This window comes from Pseudorasbora parva, chromosome 13 (assembly GCF_024679245.1).
Source record: "Pseudorasbora parva isolate DD20220531a chromosome 13, ASM2467924v1, whole genome shotgun sequence".
NCBI lineage: Eukaryota > Metazoa > Chordata > Actinopteri > Cypriniformes > Gobionidae > Pseudorasbora > Pseudorasbora parva.
In genome coordinates, this window is record NC_090184.1 from 31,606,251 (window position 1) to 31,628,092 (window position 21,842).

Sequence of the window (21,842 nt, forward strand, 5' to 3'; positions counted from 1 at the left end):
CAGGCCATTCTTCTTTTTACCAGCTGCCTGATATTTTCATTTTGCACTAGGGCACATCCAAAGCTGAATCTTTCTCACTCATACAGTCTGTCCTGAGAACATAGCAACCAGTAGAGCCCAGACTAACAGTGGTTAGGCGTTCACTCCAAACAAAATATTTAGTTCCCTATAAAAGCTACAGGCTTTGTCTTGGTGACAGGTGGTTTAGGTTATGAAAATAAAAGTATGAAGTTGAGATGAGGGTGGGTTACAGTCCAAGTAGGGGGACATATTAGACCACAAGGGCCTAACAAATGACAGTCTCTCCCTTTAATTACAATGCTTTGGGAGAGCTAGGAGGTGAGGCTGAAATACAAGCTCTTCTAAAAACACAGATCGGTAGTAACGTAGCCTTTTAATCAGAGAAAAGAAAGCAACAGAAGTCCATTAAACTCGAAGCTTAATACAAACACAAAAATCGAAAGAGTTAAGTGGAGGGAAGAAAGAAAAATAAAGATAGAAAGAATGCAATAGGAAAAAAAAACAGGTATATTAAAAAATGTTCCATATGGTAATAAAAAATTATTTACCTAGATGTTGTATTCAAATTCAGGTTTTTTGTAGTTAATTTTTGTGGTAAATGATTTTTTTAAACTTTAAATAAAGGCAACATTTCGCTTAACTTAATATACTAAAATAATTAAAACTGAAATAAATAATTAAAAAAACCTATATACATATATTAAAAAAACTAATACGAAATTACTACAACTTTGATAAGAATATGAATACGAAAAATATGAATGAAATATGAAAACACATATTAATATAATAAAACACTATAAAAGTATCTCAATGATTCCAAAATAACACTGATTCAATTAAACAATATTGTTTAATATTAATTATTATTATAATCATTTAAGTTATCTTTAATGGTCAAATCAGGTCGAATACAATTTCAATTTTCATAGTAAAAAGAAAGAATGAAAGAGAAAAAAAAATCTGGAAAAAATGTGTTTATGTGGAATTTAAAAAATATATTTTATTAATAATAAAGTTTTATTATAGTCAGAAATAACTAAAAATAGCTCACACAGAGAAAGTGAAAATGTACAACGATGACTGTACTAATTTTTGAGAGTGAAAGAAAGAAAAAGACAACCGTGTTTTGTCAAACTAGGCCTGGACAGTCAGTGATTCCCAGTCCTGTGTTAGTCTCGGTTGTGCAAGACACGTTGGTCAATTTGATTGGTCTGCAGTGGACTCTTCCTTATCCACTCCCTCGAGCACAGGTTCATCCGGCAATTACATCATGTCTGGTTTCCCCTAGCAACCAGACAGCCCTGGACGTGACCATCTCGGCGCAAGTCAACGGAAACCTCCTTCCCCCATTCATTCATTTGACGACTTCTTTCCCCTCCCTCTTATCACAGGAACACAAACACACACGTCTGGCTGAGAACCAGAAAAGTTTAGACTTTCTCTAGTGCACAACTGCATGAAAAACAACAGTAATAACTGTATACCTGCTGTATCTTCTTATCGGTCGTTAGGCTGAAGGTTTTCAAGTAATGACTTCAAACCCACACTAGTCCTCCATTACTCATTGATCACTCTCCCGTATCGCTCTCGCTCTCCCATCACATGGCTCAGTCAAGTGCATTTACACATTTTTATGGAGCTGAAAGCACTGCAATGCAGCATTGCGCTCGACTCCCGAACCATGCAGTTCAATCACCTCCACAGTTCAGATTTTACTGAGCACTGCCGCATTCCCAGCCAAATCAAATGTAACTGCAGCTATTACTCAAGAAGACCTTTCAAGTGTTTATTTATTAGGGGCTTATGTCCTCTAGGATTCGTGAAGCATCACAAAAATGTCAGATGCAATTTGAGCCTTTCAATATAAGGTCAGGATTTTGCTGAGCATGCAAAAGTTTACCATGTCATTAATAAATATGAAGGCTGAATGCATAGGATTATATGGTGCACTGCAAAGAAAAAAAATCCAGTCATTTAATCAGAGCCCCTTTCATTTGCTCAACGTTGAATTAATTATTTCCCTAGTTCTGATTTAAAGGTGAAACATACTTTGTTATGCTGGTTGAAAGTCTCCTCATATCCTGATAGCAATTACTATGTTACATGGTCTAAATGTATTTTATATATATATATATAGTCTGTGGAAGACATAGGACCATCAAATGTTTGATCAGTCATTGTATTTAGTCTAAATGAAATGATAGCATGTGTTCCCTGTCAGTCAAAGTGTGTTTGCATATCACTGCGCAGCCTGTTCACGCACACATCATACGTACGCTGTGCAGAAGGAGCGAAAATGGTAGGCAAACGGCTGTTTATGCTCGTTATTGTAGCACTGTAACTTACTGTAAACTTTTCTCACAGGTGAATGGCACATGTAATCAAATAACGTTTTCTCTGGTCGTGTCTGTTAAGTGATTTAATTGGTTTTCCTTCCCCTTTTGTTATTGGTTGCTGTGATTCTCCCCGCCACTATGGTTTGCTTGTCTCGCTTTTCTGTTCTACTCTGTCACTCAGTTCTAGGTGCTGTGATTGGTTGCTGTTTAAGGTCATTCATTGTGATGGACATGGAACTTGGCCAATCATAACTGTGCTTCACGATAAGGACATCTGGTGGAACAGAAGAGGGGCAGAGCAGAGCTTGATGTGTGTTTGTTGGCTGTGCCAAGGTTTTGTTGCTTTGTTTATTTAGCACCGCTCGTTTTCGTTGTGGTCTGGTTTATTTATTAAATCTCGTTTTCTTTTTGCTTGGTTGTGTATAGCTGTAAATATTGGTTGATTCATGTTTTCCTTGGTGTAAGTTATTTGTCTGTGTAAATTTGTCTGCTACCTTGTTTGTTCTTGGTTTATTCCTCCCCATTTACTCCCCAGAGCCCAGAATAAAAAGAGTGTTTATATTATATTATGTACATCTTCTTCATACCTCTATGCCAACATGAGACGTAACAGTATCGCTTCTGGTCATGTGGTTTGGAGGAGGTGTGGCTTTGGGTGACGGTTTGCAGGGAGGGTGGGATCGCATGCTTTCAATACTAGCAGGCTAAAGTTAGCATTTCCCAGATCACCTATTGCACCTTTAACTAAAACAAGTTATTACAAATTATTAAAATTTGGCAACAATTTAGTAAGATGAGGGAATGAATGATTATATAACGTGTGAACGATTTACTTAAAACAAGGGAACAAATTAGTTATACATGGTGACGTATTAAGTTTTAAGTTGTGGGCAAGAATTGTTAATTGGTGGCCATGATATTAAGATTTTTTTCCTAAATGTCGTGTGGGGCTCCGTAATTGTGTGTTTTTCAATAAAATATTGAAATAATTTAAATACTAATAATTATAATAATAAAAAGTAATTAACTAACTGTAGAAACACAAAAGAAAGTTTGTGCATTAAAAAAATATTTTTATTTTTTGAAAACAACTTAAATATTGCATTATTTTATTTTATTTTTACTTAAAAAAACAAGAAAAAACAAGAAGAATTCTGAATATTTTTTTCAGATATTCTATGAATTCACCACATGTTGGTTAAGGTGTAGTATCTACATTGGCTGGCTCTATATTTAATGTGAAAGAGCGCATTTCGTTCGGCAGCCGAGGGTCTAGAGGTAGTTACTGTATCTGATCATTTCTGATCTATAATTGAACACAGAAGGCTTGGGTCTCTCAGAGGGTCCAGACTAGCACTGCTCTAGCATTTCCTCTGGGCACTGAGGTTCAAGGGAATTTTTCAAGTACTGCTTGAAGTCAAGATGGAGCTTAGGTTTCCGAAAGTTATCAAGAAAAAGTCAATGTTTCCAGTAGTTAAAATGCAGTTATTCATTTTAGTCTATAATTAACATTACAATTTCATCTGAAGTGTGTGTGTGTGTGTGTGTGTGTGTGTGTGTGTGTGTGTGTGTGTGTGTGTGTGTGTGTGTGTGTGTGTGGCCTGGTAATCCCTACGTTATGGGGACAAAATGTCCCCACAAAGATGGCAATATCCGAAATCCTTGTCCTTGTGGGGACATTTTTAGGTCCCCATGAGGAAAACATCTTATAAATCACACAGAAGGAGTTTTTTTGAGAAAGTAAAAATGCAGAATGTTTCCTGTGATGGGTAGGTTTAGGGGCAGGGGCAGTGTAGGGTGATAGGATGTACAGTTTGTACAGTATGAAATCCATTACGCCTATGGAGAGTCCCCATAAAACATGGAAACACGACGTGTGTGTGTGTGTGTGTGTGTGTGTGTGTGTGTGTGTGTGTGTGTGTGTGTGTGTGTGTGTGTGTGTGTGTGTGTGTGTGTGTGTGTGTCTGTCTGTCTGTCTGTCTGTCTGTCTGTCTGTCCAAGAGTGGTTGATCTGCAGAGATGTCAAGTAACGAAGTACAAATAGAAATTAGAAATACAAAGTAGAAATTTTGGCTATCTATACATTACTGGAGTAATTATTTTTCAGCCAACTTTTTACTTCTACTCTTTACATTTTCACTCAATTATGTGTACTTTGCACTCCTTACATTTTTAAAATAGTCTTTTTATCCCATTTCAATTTGGCTTGTTTTCATTCCGCTTGTCATCGTTCAAAAAAAAAAAAAAAACAGTATGCAGATATATTGTGTCATCTGGACAGAGTGAATTAGATTTTGGTTGGACGAGAATTATAAATATATACCATTCCGACACCCTATTGGTTTGTACGTGATCCATCGCACCTGCTCATGACACATATCACACACAGTGTTGCCGGATTGGAGGGGCACACATTTTCAGCCAAATAGCAGACGTGCTCATTCATGACTGACAGCCAGGTTTTTAGCTTGATAACTCTTAGCTGTATATTCAAGTGATCGCTATTTCAGTGGCATAAATATACAGTTGTATCTACAGTAATGAGTGTCATTTAATAAATGTGTGGAGGATTGTGTTGCAATACCTGTGCCTGATACAGACTGCCAGGGTCTCGAGAACCAATTCCTACGAAGGAGCGGTTGGCAGGTGGCGTCCCGGGAGCAGAGTATGCTGAAAGAGAGGGAGAAATATGGATTAAGAGTAGAACAGAGAAAGTGTCAAGAGTGTCCAAAATGCTAATGCATCTCTGATGTCACAAAGAGTGATATCAGTTTCAAATAACGTTTCAAAGTTCCTGGTGGATTTAGAGTTAAATATTACCATATTCAATTGAGATCTGTTTGAGAGCAGTTTGAGTGTGTATGGAGTGCATCTCTTTCGCACAGACATTGAATTGATGCTGCAATTGTTTTTGTGTTTGTTACTGTCAGACTGTGTAAATAATTATTCTGTCTAGCGGCTGTTGTCTGCTTATGCAAATCCACTCTGTTGTTAGTGAATGTGCACCTTCATCTCTTGAAGACTATATTATCAGCAATTACAGAAGCAGATGTGCTTTCTTATGTTTCTTTGGAAATTCTCCCAGTGTGCCTTTTTGGTAAATAAGGAACAAACAACATAACAATCAAAGCATCCATCTTTATCAAATGGGTCTTTGTATAAGTTGACGTGATTACGGAACGTGATTTTAGCTGAACAATCATGTAGAGCACTGAGTCTGACAGTGTGATATGGTGTATCGAGGCAATTGATCATCTGGGATTCTGCAGCACAGTGGACGGTGGACATATTGAGCATATTCTCTGCATTAATAATTAAATTAGCATGATTAATGAACAGGACAGCAAGCACTGGCCCATTAAAGTTGATCGACTTGTCATCCAAATGTATCTTTTTTTTTTTTGTTGACAGTTCAGTTTTAAACGGTTTTTAAATATATATTAATGTGCCAACTTGTTTATTAAGTCTCTTATTCTCACCAAGGCTGCATTTGTTTCTTAAAAATACAGTAAAAACAATAATGTTGTGAAATATTATAAAAAATTTAAATAACTGTTTTCTATTTTAATACATTTTAAAGTGCAATTTATTCATGTGATGACAAAGCTGAATTTTCAGCAGCCATTACTGCAGTCTTCAGAGTCATAAGATCCTTCAGAAATAATGCTAAATTGCTGATTTGGTGAAGAACCTGATTTTTTTAACTGACTGTTTTTGTTTTGTTTTGTTTTTATCAATATTGAAAACAGTTGTGCTGCTTAATATTTTTGTGGAAACATTGGTAATTTTTTAAAATGAATTTTCTGACTGATAGAACATTCAAAAGAACAGAATTTATTTGAAACAGAAGAAAATCGTACGGACCCCACATTTTTGATTTGTAGTATGTGTTTGTGCGTATATGATCAAATGTGTCATCCAATTAAAAGCAGCCAAGACTCCATTAAGGTACTGTAGTGGCGACCAAACCAAGTTGTGTGTCTTTTTGACTGTGTGAATGGTTTGTGATATGAACCAGACCACAAACTCTGAGCCAGCCATTAGTTTTTTTGTTCTGCTTGATATTTAAATAATTCAACAAAAAATATATACTTTATTAAACCCTGGGGTTTAACTCTACTTGTTGATGTGTGTGTGCTGCCGTTTGGTTTTATGGCTATCTCTGGGACAGAGAGGGCGAACGAACGGATGGGTTGTAAGCTTCCCACTTACTGGGGGATGTGGGTGAGCTGGCAGCTGCGTCTGCAGAGGTGGTGCTGGATTTGGACTCTGGGGGCAGCGTCAGACGGGGCAGGCCTGGGGGTGGTGGGGGGGCCAGCATCTGAGAGGAGATGTAGTGACTGGATACCTTCACCTGACCACTGCCATTCAGCTGCAGAGGAAGAGAGGGCAACAGTCAGCCACTGTGGGGAGGGACACCTCACTGCCTCTACACAGCTAACATCACAATACATGCATCTACTGTCTCTGTGTTACTCTCTCTTTAGCTCTGATTTCTGCCCCTCAATGGTAATATTCTTTAAAATACTTAATGGTCTCTGCATATTTGGGACTACTAGCTAAATAGCATGTTTTACAACACGGTAGGTTCTAACAGCTCCATAAGATGTGAACTAATGCAGTGTTCCATTCATTTTAAAAAGTCGGAATTTCCAATGTCCTAGTACTTAGTCCTAGCACTAAAGTGCAATAGAATGTCACATGATGATTTCAAACTTTTCAAACCTGTCACTGATGAAGATGCATGACACGGAGGGCAAAACGTCATTGCAAACATTAGTTTACATTATAAATGGCGGACGCTTTCATCCAAAACAAATTACATTGCATTCATGGTATACAGTTCATCATTGCAGGCATTTTATGGGAATTCAACCCATTATGTTGTTGCTAGCGCAACTGTTTGAGCTACAGGAATGATTTAAAAATGACAGATTACAAAACCTGTTAAGCAAATGTTTACAGAGACAGTTGTGTAAACAATTTTTAAATAATCATCTCTGTTGATAATTACACAACGTCAAAACATGCTAACGTTGCCATTTTGACAAAATGTTAGTAGGAAAACTAGTACAAAATCTGGTCCAAAAAAACATCATCCCGCATCCGACATCGAATGGAACACAGAATTAGGAAATACATCTTATTTGTTATGTTAAAAAACATCTAAACCGAATTAACCTCTCTGCTGCCCCCACCTGCTATGGAGTGTGCATGCCGCAGATAAGACAATGCCGGAGTTTTATTTCAAGACACGCCTGGTTATGTGATCTCAACATAGAAATTTTAGTACAAACAATTTTACATTATCATATAACAGTTATTTAAAAGGGTGCTGTCAATATGGCCTTTTAATAAAAGGTGGCTGTCTATGCAGTAAGAAGGCTTTTTTTTTTAAATCATTACTTCATGTCTACTGAAAACAAAAGGGCTGTGCCGTTTCCTTTTGCCAAAAATGTAGAAAAAATTTGACACTCATAATCCACTGGGCTCAATCCGATCCTGTCTGTCAGCAGGGATACAACAATGCGGATCTGTAGTTTCCACAAAAGCTGTCAAAAGTGTTTCGAAAGTGTACATTTTGTTCATTTAGTAATATCTATAGTACATATACTATAGATATTGTAACAATACAAAGCAGGTTGAAAATCTGTAAATTTAACCTTAAAAGTCTAATAATTTCATAACACTGTTTATTGTAATCTGTAGCAAATCTCAAAATAAATATGATTTTTTTCATTCTGAACATTATAATGTTGTGTTACCTAAATTCTGCTGTCAATGCAAGAAGATTAGGAGAATATTTTCTCCAAACATCCTGTATTTGTGTAAAGTACTTCATTTCTTTAGACATGCATTATTTAAAGTGGAAAAAAATATGTTTGCGTCCCGTGAATAAAAAAGCCACATACTGCATCTAGACTTCCTCCTGCCATCAGCAGTTATGTGAGCGAAACAGAGTAACGTTGTGCGCACTGTTCTAGCGAACGGCCTATTATGCATCGTTCTGTCGTTGTACCCTGGCCGCAAATCCATAAAACCCTCCATCATGTTCTCTCTCTCTCGCTCTCTGAGGGTTTGGCTCTCGTTTGCATTCTCGCCGAGTAAAACTGCACACTCACTGCCCTGCACAACAATAGCTGGTGAGTGAGTCAGCGGCATTATGGGTCGGTGCGGCTGTTCTTTGTGACTGCTTGGCTACGGTCAGACTGCAGTAGGGGGAATTTCAATGAGTCTGCAGAATCGGCTGGGCCTGGCTGCCACTGAGCAAGATTCATAAATGTGTGTCTCTCTCTTTCTTACCCTCATAAACTCTCTCTCTTCCCTCATTTATTGCCAACATCAGCAACACCCCTAGACACAGATATCTCCTCCTTCTTGGCTCTATTTCCTGTTCTCTCACACTCTCTCTCTCTTTCTGACGTGGAAATAGCACATGCCTCTCCTACAGGCACTACTGAGGATAAGTCATTCCCACTTTTAGTTCTTTATGTCAATGTCAGAATGTAAAAGTAAAGGTACTTGGATGGCATCCTGGGGTGTATGATACCCCTGGAAAGCTAAACAGTTATGTATATTTAATAAATTCCTTGGTGTTTTTTAAAATTGCATTTTAAGTTAGGGGCAACAAGCACGCACAATTAAACATTACTAAAAATTCACTTAAATTTGTTTAAGTGGCCCTTTTGAAAACACCACCCTCCAGACATCTCAGGGTAACACAGGCGCTGAATCTGTGAGTGTGTGTGAAGGAAACAGGGCTAATGGACGCTGGTGTTTAGACTGCAGGTTGCTTCAATGGAAAGGGTGAAATCTGAGGCGGCATGCTTCTACAAGGCAGTGGTAAGCTCTATTTGGCTCAGATTACATGGGCTACGATCCATGTAGGGCACATGATGGCACGTTTAGCTGTCTCTTTTTCCTCTCTGTCTGGCGCTCTCTCACTTGCACAGACATAAAAATACAGTATATGCTGGAAGGAAGCAAGTGATCTCCTAATTCATCCTTTCTCGTGTCACTAATATTTTTCCCTGAGGTATTTTTCTTCCAAAAACTGTCAAAATGTTTTTCCTTTTTCCCATTGACCTTTTCTCTGACCTAAAGATTTAAATGGTAATTTTTTAAAGGGATGTAAATTCTGCCGTTATTTACTCACCCTCATGTCGTTCCAAGCCTGTATAACACTAAGGAACACAAACAAATATATTTTGAAAAATGCTTTTGCATTGACTTCTTGTTTTATGTCCTATAGAAGAAAGTCACACAGGTTTAGAACAACATGATAAAATTTTCATTTAAGAAATGCTCCCGTTGCATGTGGAATAAGCAACAGCACTTTTCCTCGTCTAAGGCGGGATCTTCAGATTTGCTGTTGTATCCCATAAGGTTTTTAATTGGCCAGGAAAATATGACCTCTTTAAGTACAATTCTTTTATTTGACATATTAACAAATCCAGTGATGAATATAAATAATCATGACAGGCTCAGAGCTGTGCTTGGCTCACGTTTCCATACGGGGTCCTAGAAAAATGATGGCTGCTGATTGGTTAAGCTGATGTTTGAATGATTTGGGATTTGTTTTCACATTCCCTGATCTGTGAATGTTAGAGATGTGTCAGAATGCTCCATGGGATGATCTTACCGGACTGGGCTGTTGATTGGACGGGTCACAGGCCAGAGAGACCAGGTCCTTGAGCGGGTCTTGAGAGCTGAGGTGTGGGGGGTACCGGATAGCCGTGTGTGGAAAGTAGCTGGAGGCGGTCTGGGGGAGAATGGGACCACCAGGGAAGTGCAGAGACGAGGAGGGATGTGGACTCCGAGAGATACCTGAAGGACATAAAGACATTCTGCATTTAAGGAACTATTCAAGAACTATTCAGTCAGTAATCAAATTGTAATCATATTTCACAACATAAGAGGCCTCCTGGGCATAAGATACATTTAAAAGCATTAAAAAAAAACTTACCAACCCCAAACCTTTTAATAAGCAAGCACATTAATGTTCACCCCATGCATTTAAGTGACAGATGTGTTTAGATATGTTTTTTTTCTTTCCGTTGTCACGCCCCTGTCATATTTAAACATAACTCTCTACAGAGTACTTTGTATGCTGTGACACATTTGGCAATGCCCAACAGAGGTAATATCGGCTGGATGTTTCAGAGCAGGCACCATATGGCTGACACGCTCCACCAAGTTATCTGAACAGCCAGGCTAATTGTTAGAGCATAACTCAGCCAGCTGTGAGGCTTTGGAGACGACAGATTACTGTACTCCAATAAGAAACGACCTGACAGAGACAGCACCCGTGTCTTGCTCAATAAAATGGTGAATGATTTATCCGTGCTTGTTTCATAAAAAAAAAAAATCTGTTGATCCCTACATTTTTTCATCAAATTGTCTTTCCAGTGTTTAACAACATACTTCTCTCTGATGAAGTATGCTGGACTTCTCCAATCATTTAGGCTGTTTTTACTCCGTTTTTGCCCCTTTCTTATAAGTGACTGTATGATTAGTCTTCATCCAATCAACAATGGATACATAGCACCAGCCCAACATTTTGCGCTTTACATAATCCATTTTACTTGAATGTACATCGCAAAGAGGAAGAAAAAAACTGTCCTACTTCCATTACATCAAAACTTAAATGCACATCCCTGGTCTTATTATGAACAATTTGTGTTATTCATAAGAAAATAAAATCATAATCTTTCATCAAAATGTAACAACTTGCCCTAAACAAAATAATTTAAGATAACATTAACCAATAGCAAAATAGCTAGCAATTTTTTCACTCAGTGTGGCTTCATTCTAGCCTGACTTCATCATACTCAGATTCTAGTCAGAATATGAGTCTGATACTGCTCCTCCACTGAGCTGTGATTATTGGGTGTGTTGGTTTCAACCGAACCAGGGACGGAAACTCAACTGGACAGACCTACAACCAATCAGAGCAACGGAGTAAGTGACTTATGTTGAGCAACGCATAGCTGTCAACAGAACTTAACTGTATGCACGCTGAAAGAAGTAGAAGAAGAAGAGTGTAAACAATATTTTAGAGTATTTAAGGATACACGGAGTACTTACTTAGATCATTATTTTTGAGAGAAAAAGTAAAGATGAATGCATATAAGAACAAGTTCACCGTTAAGTAAATAAATTCAATCAAAGTGCTCTTTGGTGACTTGACATTACGTTACTGTTGATCATCGTATAAAGCCTGCCCTGAAAATCTGATTGGCCCGATCAGCTCTGATTTGAGCATAGTTGCTCCACAATGAATCAAGTACAGACCAAACTTCCCGACTTCAAATGTTGTGGGCGGGGCTAAGTTGGGCTGGCATCCAGGCTAGCTCCATTTTGGTATGGTATTCCAACTTTTCACCATCTAATCGATTCCTGACGGGTAAAATAATGTCCCTATATTTTTTCTTGTTCAGTATCTTATTTCACTTATGTAAATGTCGCATTAAGAAAGTAAAACATGTTGTTTTCATGTTGACTTTTAACTGGCCCACATATAAGCAGGTTTTACATGATATGATTATATTAGCAGAGATGGTTTGGATAACTGAACACAAGAGTAGAATATGAATATTTATTTCTCCCAACTAGCCATTTGCTCTGTCTGTGTGTGCAGCGTCGGGCCCGTGATGACAGAACAGACAGATATATGCACGTGTGTGTTGTCCCCTCACCGCTGTGCACTGCAATGACAGGTCTGTGGTGCTGTGTGAAGCCGAGGCGTGGAGAGCTCTCTTGAGGGGATGGACTATCCATCTCTGTCTTCTTAACTGTAGGGGAGATTCCTGTGTGAAAAAGAGAAAAGTAAAGAGAGGTGGTGGAGGAGGGGGAGGAAAGCGCGTGCTTCACTAAAACGGAATACTGCAAATTCAGCTCCATTGTTCTATACAAGGACAAACTTTTCTGAGTCTAAAGGAAAGCTTCGTCAGCTAATTAACGAGCACTGCGTGGTCACTCTCGATGCTTCTGTCAGGTCACAACAGATGCTTCCAGTCACAACAACTGACCACAAGGTGGCGCAACACAATGAGAGAACCAGAGTTTTGACAGTGCTGCAGTGCAATGCAGAGTGCACTCTCTTCTTCCGGGCCAGACCAATGGGATTATGGGAAAATATGTCTGTAGTTGATGATCTGCACTGGTTATTTAAGGTCAATGCAATGATACACTCTCCATATAGATATTGCCAGAGTGCTCTATTTAGAAAGTTTTTCCTAATAAGGGACTAGTTTTTTGCTTTGTTTTCAAAGAAGATCTTCATTCAATGTTCTTTTCTATTATTTGTGGTTAAGGGATGTCATTTAAAGGGACAGTTCACCCAAAAATTACAATTACCCTAATGTTGTTTCAAACCTGTTTGACTTTGGCTGCGTTTACACTTGGCATTAACATGCAACCTGTATCTGGATGTTGTCCACATATACATTGAAAAGTATTTTCATTTTTGTATGATCAACTCTGGAAGTATTCCTTAATTTAAACAAACTGAATTTGATCTAAGATTGGAGATTGCATCAGAAAATGTGAAGTAAGTGAGGGAAAGCAATGGGCAATTGTTTATTTTATAATCATCTTTACTCTTAATCAGTTGTCGTATAGATTTTAATGTTTAGATTATGCCATGCTATACATATAATACAAATGCATGCATGCTTCATGAAAATCATGAAATACGTTGGAATAATGACATCATACGAGATTAATGTTAGGACATTTAAATTGGTAGATTAAGTACTCTATTTGTGATTGATTGTAAATGGATACAGTTTCCCTCCCAAATGCCACATTTTAACTATCAGGTCTCAAAAATACCTGTAAAGGTAAGAATAAAGTCTGGACATAGAGCAATCAGCTGGGGGATTTTAAAGAGAAACTCATTAGGAATGTCTAGACAGGAAGTTAGGTGGGCAGGGTCGGGCCACCGCAGGGGGTTCAGCTGTGTGTACGTTGATCGGATTTGCCATTGAGGCTGATTTCAGAACAGTGATGCTACTTCATACACAGTGATGGATTTCAGATGCCTGCTGGATATAGATCAATGGGGAGGGGTGAGGCAGATCTCCTGAGATCTTAAACAACAGTTTTGCCTGGAGGGTTAATGGATATTCACAAGGATGTTATGCAAGCCCTGAAATGCCAACTCAGCAGCTTTCTAATCACACAATAAACTCTGAAGGGTTTAGGCTGATTTGGAGATACAAACTAGAAATCTTTTTGCTATTTTCTAATCAATAAATATTAAACTGTATAACTTAATGCATGCTCAATGAATTTTAATTTTTTTTTTGTTTCCTTTAAGGGATTTTTCATCTTTTCCAAAACCTAATGAGCTGCCTTGCACCTACTTTTTACAGAACACAGCATCCTAACCGTCATCGAAACTATTACTACTATCTAATAATTATTATTAGAATATTGTGAAGATAATAGCTCATCTGTATCTTAATCTGTAAAGTTACAACGTTCAAAGCAGTTATAAAAAGGGGTGTAACGATTCACTCATTTTCTCGATGCATCGATTACAAATCCTGATGATGCATATGCGATCGATCTTGAAACATGTATTCTGAAACGTGAACCGTTAATTTTGGCCGATATTCGATATAAAATGTTAAGAATCGGATGAATCGCGATTAAAAAATGATTCAGTGCTTTAAAATAAACATTTGATTATCTACTACATGTGTGAATTAATAGAGACGTTGTGCTGCATCATCCGCTCCCCACAACTCCCCTTTACAGACATGCATGTGCTCTTTACCGCCTTCACTTGATTATTGCACTTGCGCTCCGTCCATAGCTCATTTATATCTAATACCTGAGCATTTGAAATACAACCCCGCTTATTCAAGGATGCACATTTATTGCATGGACGGAGCAAGCACATTTGTAAGTGTCTAAAATGGATACGCACAGTTCTGATGAAATATACATGAAATTTAACTTAAAGCTGCTGTCTGTAACTTTTTTTGTGTTCAAGATTTACAAAAATTATATAATCAGAATGTACAACATGAATCCATTTTCCAAACCGTGTTTTTGTCTTACCCTGAATCATTATGGTACACTTATAATAAGTATTTATATTGGGACTATTTCAGGCCAGACTGGTAGGTACCACTGCGGAGGAGCACAGTCCCTGCGTGATCTGCCATAGACATAAACAGAGAGAAGTAGCTCCGGCTGCAATGTTCTTCCGCAAGACGCATGCAGTTCTGTTTATTAACCACTAGAAAAAAGTTACAGACTGCAGCTTTAATATCGTCTAAGAAAATATACGAAGCAAATTGCTAAAATAACTACAATATTAACAACAATGAAATAAGAGCATGTGGTTTATCTATCAATCAGATGTGCATTAAAGTTTGTCATTTTTTTCCAACTTTTATTTCTATTCCGTGAAGAAAAGTTAGTTTAGGATTAGCTGGAAAAGTGCCTGATATTTCGTCTCCATGGAGGCATTGCAAAATGCATAATTAAATTAATTGAATCGTATCCAATTTTAATGAGAATCATCTCGAAACGAATCGTTCTGAATTGGCAAAAATCATTCTCGAATCGAAAACCGAATCGTGAATCTAATCGATTTGCTGAGATATTTGCTTTTTTAATTTTTTATTCAAAGGACTACAGCAAAAGGCCAGGAGGGACTACAGACATTGCTCCAGGGTTGATGACATCACCAGCCCTAATATTTACCCTAATATTTTCTCTGAGAATATTAAATAAGGGGGGCGAGGCCATTTTTTATTGCTGTTGAGTAGAGTTGTTGTGGTATAGTAAGGCTGGAGAGACTGCAAGTGTGCATTTCTGTTGCATGTCAGCTGCAAGGTGGCTGCATGACGTTTTCTATGCCTTTGCACACCAGAAGCATGACTGCAAGTCACAAGGACTTGTCCTGAAAGATGGAGCAGTTCCAACTCTAAAAACAGGCCACAACCTGTAAGTATGATTTATTTTTTGTCAATGTGTTTTCCTGTAATAGTTCGTATTTTTAAATTGTACGTTGTAGCAAGTAGAAAACAAATGACAACACTGTTTGGCTCTGCAAACCAGTTTGTTAAATGCTCATTTATACTTAACGTTATCTGACAAACACCTAACGTTACTTTTTTTAAATCTCATCAACAAACTTGGAATTAGTGTAAATTATTCTTTGATTAGAGCTTCTATGTATTGTTTATCTACAGACATGCTAAACATGGTTCTGTGTTTGATTTGGCTACTATAGTAAAGCCAACGTTCAGTGTTTGTTTTGGGTTAATAGTTCTTGCGACAGATATTTGGCTATAATCGTTCTAAAAATGCAAAAGGTGCTATTAGTAGCGATCACTATAGATCAGCAGTCTTTACAGTGTCACATGCCTGTCCTGTCTTGTGTGCACATATGGGTTTTGTTATGTTGAGCATGTGCTCGTGTCTCTGTTAGATCCCTCCCCCTTGTTTTCTCATTACTGGTTTCATTTGTCCCACCTGTTCCCTCTTGTGTTCTTCCTTTCTTAAGCTCCTTGTGTTTGTCAGTCTTTTTCGGATCGTTGTACTGTCTACGTCTCCCGTTTCCCCCGTGACTTCTTTGTGGTATGTTTTGAGTTTTGATTTATGTTTATTATGGGTTTTGCCCCCTCGAGGGTGTTTGTTTTGTATTTATGTTTATTTTTATAATAAAGTATAATTTCTCTGCACTTGAGTCCTCGCACCAGTTTTCCTTTGTGTTGAACGTGACATACAAACTACCGGTGCACTAGGCGGTTAGCGAAACACAACACACTAGACCAGCTAACCAATCTGAGCCCATTGCGTATTTTTGAGGGACCGGCTTCATAGAACCCGGAAACCATCAGACTGTTTTTACAAGGAGGGACAGAGCAGTGTAGAATAAAGGTCAAATATATGAAAAATAATGAATTGTTTTTAAACAAAGCATGAACACATGTTACAGTGCACCCCACAAACATAAAAAGTGTTTTACCACCCGAGCACCAGAAATCATATGACACTGAAGAGTGGAGTAATGTCTGCTGAAAATTCAGCTTTGCCATCATAGCAATAAATTACTAAATACACAATTTTTCAAAAAAATAAGAGACTAACATTTTTTTTTAATCTTACTGACCTCAAACTTACCAGTTACCAGTAGTGTATTTATAATAATCTGTGATCTTAAGGTCTTTGCACACTTTGAGTCTGAAATTTCTGTATGTTTTTTATCGTATTCATCATCCGGAGGCTCTGAATTGAAACCCTTCTCAAAATGCTTGCCATGGATGCGAAAAACACCGAAAATTTAACCTGACCCAAACGATGAACAAAAGTTTTAGACGCTTAATTGACACAATGTGAGGCTGTATTTATTTTTCAGACTCAGAGTTTAAGAACCTTTAAATTATTTTTATATGCTCTTCACAATGCATTATGAGTTCAGATTCTCTACAAAAGATACAAGCCTTAAAATTTGTCCAAAAACAAGATATCTTATAAAGCATAATAATAATTGTACATGTTTTTAAAAGCACACTTAGCAAGGATGTACAACATCAAATATATTTCAGTACAAACAGCATCAACATCGCATATGCACCTACGAACCGCACATATCCTTCTATGTTCCCACAAACTGAACTCCCCATACACAGATTGCTCATTGAAACTTTCCCTTACATAAACCCAGAGTATGGTTTCTATATCTACTGCTTGCCTTACTTTATCTGAAATTAGTCGAGCTGCTTCAGCATTAAAACAGCTGTCTAAAAATAATTTATACGATTTTTAAGGGTGTTTATGATGGGTTGATAGCTGTCAAAACCCCTCAGCTATTCATAACATCAAAGGCAGTGATCCTTCACACTTCACATGCCATTCATTAGTTATGCTTTAGCATCAAGCGTGATTTTTGTATGCACTGTCACACATGAGCTACAGTAGTCCCAATGTACAGTATGTCTGCCATGTTGCTACATAAATCGAAACTCCTCAAAAACAGAAATGAAAACCACAAATTAGCATTATGAGCATAGCAGTAAATCAGCCAACCCAGTTATTCTAGTCATGAGCCCTTTACCTAGAAGGGCTTCATGAGGATCCCAAGGAATCAAAAGTATAGCGCAAAAATAATTTTTGCAGAGTAGGCCACCGAAGGGTCAAAGGTCAGACAATTGACTACAGTGATACATTAGATCTCAGTATAAAAAGACAGCAAATACTGAGTTCAGAAAAATTCTGCTCCAAGGTACAGAATAGTGCAGTGCTGCTTTCTGCAGACTTTCACAAAAAACGAGAGTTCATGAATTAATTAGGATTTGGCACTACGTTAAGGAAATTCAAATCCAAGTCCAGCCTAAGCTTGTGATTTTAGACTTCCTCTACTGCAGTTGAAAACCTGATATGTTTGTCATTCACTATCTGAATGTGCTTCAAAATTGAGGACCACAACTATGCTTATGAAGTTTAAGCTGAAGCCGTGCAAACCCTCATGTACAAGAGGAACTATATTACTGGTGATGTGGTGTAGGGGTCAAGGCTCAAGTGAACTGAAAGGTTGCTGCTACAATCACGATAAGCAAGCACCATTTTGCCATAACCCAGGTTGCTCCAGAAGGATTGTCCCTTTAATAAGTTCATGGCCTTTTTGTTGCCCAATGAGTAATAGAGAATACCTTTGATAAAATCAAAGCAATTTGACCTTTTCAATTCCATTTATAATTTTAGATTTTAAATGTTAAAATGCTGTGTTGTAAGATCAAACACAAGGCTTACCTCCTTCCATCTCCTCTGGCCAGTTTCGTGAACTGCTGGCGGGGGAGTTGGGAGAGGTGTAGTACTCGCCCCCTGGGCTGGTGTCTATATCATCCTCCATGGATCCTGACTTGTGTCTCTTACTTCTGTGTGAGACAAAAAGGAGAAAGAGAAGAGAAAATGAGTGATGGAGCAAAGCATTGTATAGCCAAACCTTCAGACACACATGCTCTGTCTGGACGTGCCTTATGTATGTCCCTCAGACCTGCTTTTCCCAGGCACTTGACTACAAGAGCAGAATGCCAGCATTCCCTTTTTGTTTGAGCTTTGCGATGCATTTAATGGAAAATAAGCGCATTAATCAGGACTGAGGCTTTGGCTAACCAAAAGCAGATAAATCAAAGAAAATGCCCTCAGCAGACCTGAGTGAGGGGCCATGTTCCTTTCACACTCACTCATCTTTCCCAGGTGCATGTAAGGATGTAGTTATGTGATGTTTTTATTCAGCTTTGTGTATCGCCCGAGGTGGTTTTTGCCTTGTCGCACACATGACAAATCTTATCGTCACTGTGGTGTACTGGTGTCTTGAGCTAAAAATGCCTCGGGCTCCCTCTGTCTAATTCAGCCAATATAGCAATAGTTAACAGCCAAAATTTATCATGGCGAGATGCTGACAGGTACATTTAAAACTCGCAAAGCCTTGTCTAACCGCCCCAAAATCTCACATGCTCCATAGATCCAGCCTGGTTCAGATAAATAGGCCAAACTAGTTCTGATTTGGAATAATAAGCAACTGCTGCAGGCTGTTGAATTCATGGCAACACGGAGGACCACAAAACTCAAAAAACAACAGCTGGCGTACAAACATCTACAATGTAGCCTCTGTTGGGAAAGTTATATAAAAAATGATAATGAGTTATGAAATAACGAAGGCCAAAATGTACTTTACAATGACAACAATGCCAGTAGATTTTAACATCAAATATATTCATTCTATAATATTATTCTATGCCTTTTTAGCCATGAACTAACAACTATTGTCATGAACTTGTTAAACAAAATACTATAACATTTATAAATACAATTTTTTTTATAATATGTATTAATACAATTAAAAGTATACATAAATAATACCTGATTAAAAGTGTTCAATTATAAATGAAAAGGACAGTCATTTAGAATCATGATTATAGGGTTAAAGGTCATAATGGCCATTATAAATCAGATGTTGATCAGAACAATGTGACAACACATGTGGCAAAACTGTGGACAAATCTGGTAAAGCTGGTTTACTCCTTAATCAACATCAGACTGAACCACTGAACTGAATCAGAGGATGGTCATGACTTCATCAAAGATGAACATGGATGGAATCCTCATTTAAATGTGATTCAATTTTGCATTGCAATAAACAGATGTGGCTTAATATTCGTGCTTTTTCTTTTCTTTTTCAAACCACATACAAACACAGATTAGATCTCATCACCAGCCATAAGTAGCTCAAGGACAGAGTGCCTTTGACAAGAGGATTTCTGCCTGCTGCAGGCAGATGTGTGGTGGAGACATGAGTACTGACCCACTAGAGGAGGTGCTGGGTAGGGTTCTCCTCATTCCCACCCCCGTAGGGTTCAGGTCGTAAGCAAGATGCCCCTGCAGTTCTCCGAGAGAGAAGTTTGGCCCTGTGCCTGTCACCACCGGCGCTGCACACACATACAGAGAAATACAGAGGTTACTATCATATAAAAGTTAAAAAATATATAAACATACAAAAAGATTTATTGGCACTACAGGTACGATATCATTCAACATGTACACTACCATTCAAAAGTTTTGGGCTGGTAAGATTTCTTAAGTTTACTAAAACTGTAAAAGTGCCCAGGGCTGCATTTGTTTAATCAAAAACACAGTAAAACAGTAATATTGTGAAATATAATAAGAGTTTAAAAATATATACAGCTCTGGAAAAAATAAGGAAACCACTTAACATTAAAAAAAACATGTTAAGTGGTCTCTTAATTTTTTCCAGAGCTGTATATATTATATTAATGTATTCCTGTTATAGGAAAGTTAAAGGTCCCTTTCTGCGCGTTTCCATCTTTCAAACTTTAGTTAGTGTGTAATGTTGCTGTTAGACCATAAATAATACCTGTAAAATTATAAAGCTCAAAGTTCAATGCCAAGCGAGATATTTTATTTAACAGAAGTTCCCTTTCAAAGCCTACAGCGAACGGCCGCTTTGGACTACAGCAGGAAGTGCAGGGATGTAATGACGTCACTAGAGCCGTTTGTTGACTAACCCTCCGCCCACAAGAACACGCAAAAAAGGGGGCGTGGTCTCGTTGCTCTCCCACGTGGAGAAGAGCGCGCATTCAGCGCTTGCATCTCCCCGTTATGGTAAGAGGCAGGACCTTTCCGGGCAAAGTGCGCTAAGTTGCTGTCCAATCACAACACGGGAAGCACTGGCCCAATCAGAACTCGTTACGTGTTTCTGAAGGAGGGACTTCATAGAACAAGGAAATCATCAGGCCGTTTTTAGGGCAGAGGAAACTGCGCTGTACAGATAAGTAAATTGTGTGAAAAATACTGTGTTTTTTTTACACGCGAAACATGAACTCATCTTATATTGCACACTGTAAACATAATCAAAGCTTTGAAAATACACGAAGAATGGGACCTTTAAGTTTTCAGCAGCCATTACAGTCCCATGATCCTTCTAATCATATGATTTGGTGCTCGAAAAACCTATTAGGTGTATTAAACTTAAAGCAGGGATGCGACAGATCAGTTTATGACTGCGAAATGAAAAAGCATCCAGAGCCGCCTGCTCTCTAATCGTTCTCACGGTACTTTGATGTCATACACTTATTGGTATAACACTGATAGATATAAATAGCATAACATTATAAATGTATTTAATGTCACTTTTGATCAATTTAATGCATCCTTGCTGAACAAAAAATATAAACTTCTTTCTTTCAAAAAAGAAATGATTAAAATGTATGTAAATTGACCTTTGAACGGTAAGCAAATAACAATAACTAAAAAGGGTACCATGGTATTGCCATGATACCATTTTTGGATGTTATCACTATAATACAATGTGATGGTGTTCTTTAAAATAGTCTGGGGTTGTGACATGCATATTCTGTTTTGGTTTATTTTCAATGGGCCTCATTTAGAAACTAACGGCGAAATCATCTTACGACAGGGTTCACGTGTGATTCATGAAACATTTGTAGGCTGCCATTCCCACTGTACGAATAATCATACGTTAATAAATGTGTTGGCTCAAAACAATCGCCCCTCAAAATTCACAGTTTCCTTATAAACAACATACACACGGCAAGCCAATATTAATTGATTTCAAGTGGAACTGAAACGGCATTGTGCTCACGTAGGTTACCACTCTCATTTGGCACAAATCCAAGCGTTTGGAATCCAACATTTGGTTGCTAAACTATTATTCATTATGTAAAAAATGCTTTGTGGTCCAATATCCACATAAAACATCATCCTTGAACGTGTCCAAAATATGTGTTTGGTTAGGTGGTGGCCACACTGACTGGCACAGATTGTACAGCAGACCATTAAGGGCGGACCAGTGTAACTTTTATGTTTGGTTGACTACGTTTTATTTTGATGAACTCGCTGAAATATAAAGTTATCAATGGTATAACTTTGTGTGTGTGTGAGTGTGTGCGCGTGCGTGCGTGCGTAAGGTGTTTG

At 38.0% G+C, this 21,842-nt stretch overlaps 1 protein-coding gene across 6 annotated transcripts in view; it reads right to left on the minus strand.

Moving 5' to 3' along the window:
- nfic (nuclear factor I/C) overlaps positions 1 to 21,842 on the minus strand; it is a 118,077-nt gene that overhangs the window by 9,334 nt on the left and 86,901 nt on the right. For 5 of the 6 annotated variants that reach the window (XM_067413941.1, XM_067413940.1, XM_067413943.1 and 2 more), the window contains exons 5-10: positions 19,693 to 19,816; positions 18,138 to 18,262; positions 12,059 to 12,169; positions 10,003 to 10,187; positions 6,573 to 6,732; positions 4,945 to 5,030 (exon numbers count right to left, since the gene is read on the minus strand). In XM_067413941.1, coding sequence (XP_067270042.1) covers positions 4,945 to 5,030; positions 6,573 to 6,732; positions 10,003 to 10,187; positions 12,059 to 12,169; positions 18,138 to 18,262; positions 19,693 to 19,816 — 791 coding nt within the window. The remainder of the gene's footprint in view (positions 1 to 4,944; positions 5,031 to 6,572; positions 6,733 to 10,002; positions 10,188 to 12,058; positions 12,170 to 18,137; positions 18,263 to 19,692; positions 19,817 to 21,842) is intronic. The other variant, XM_067413942.1, reaches the window with a different exon arrangement.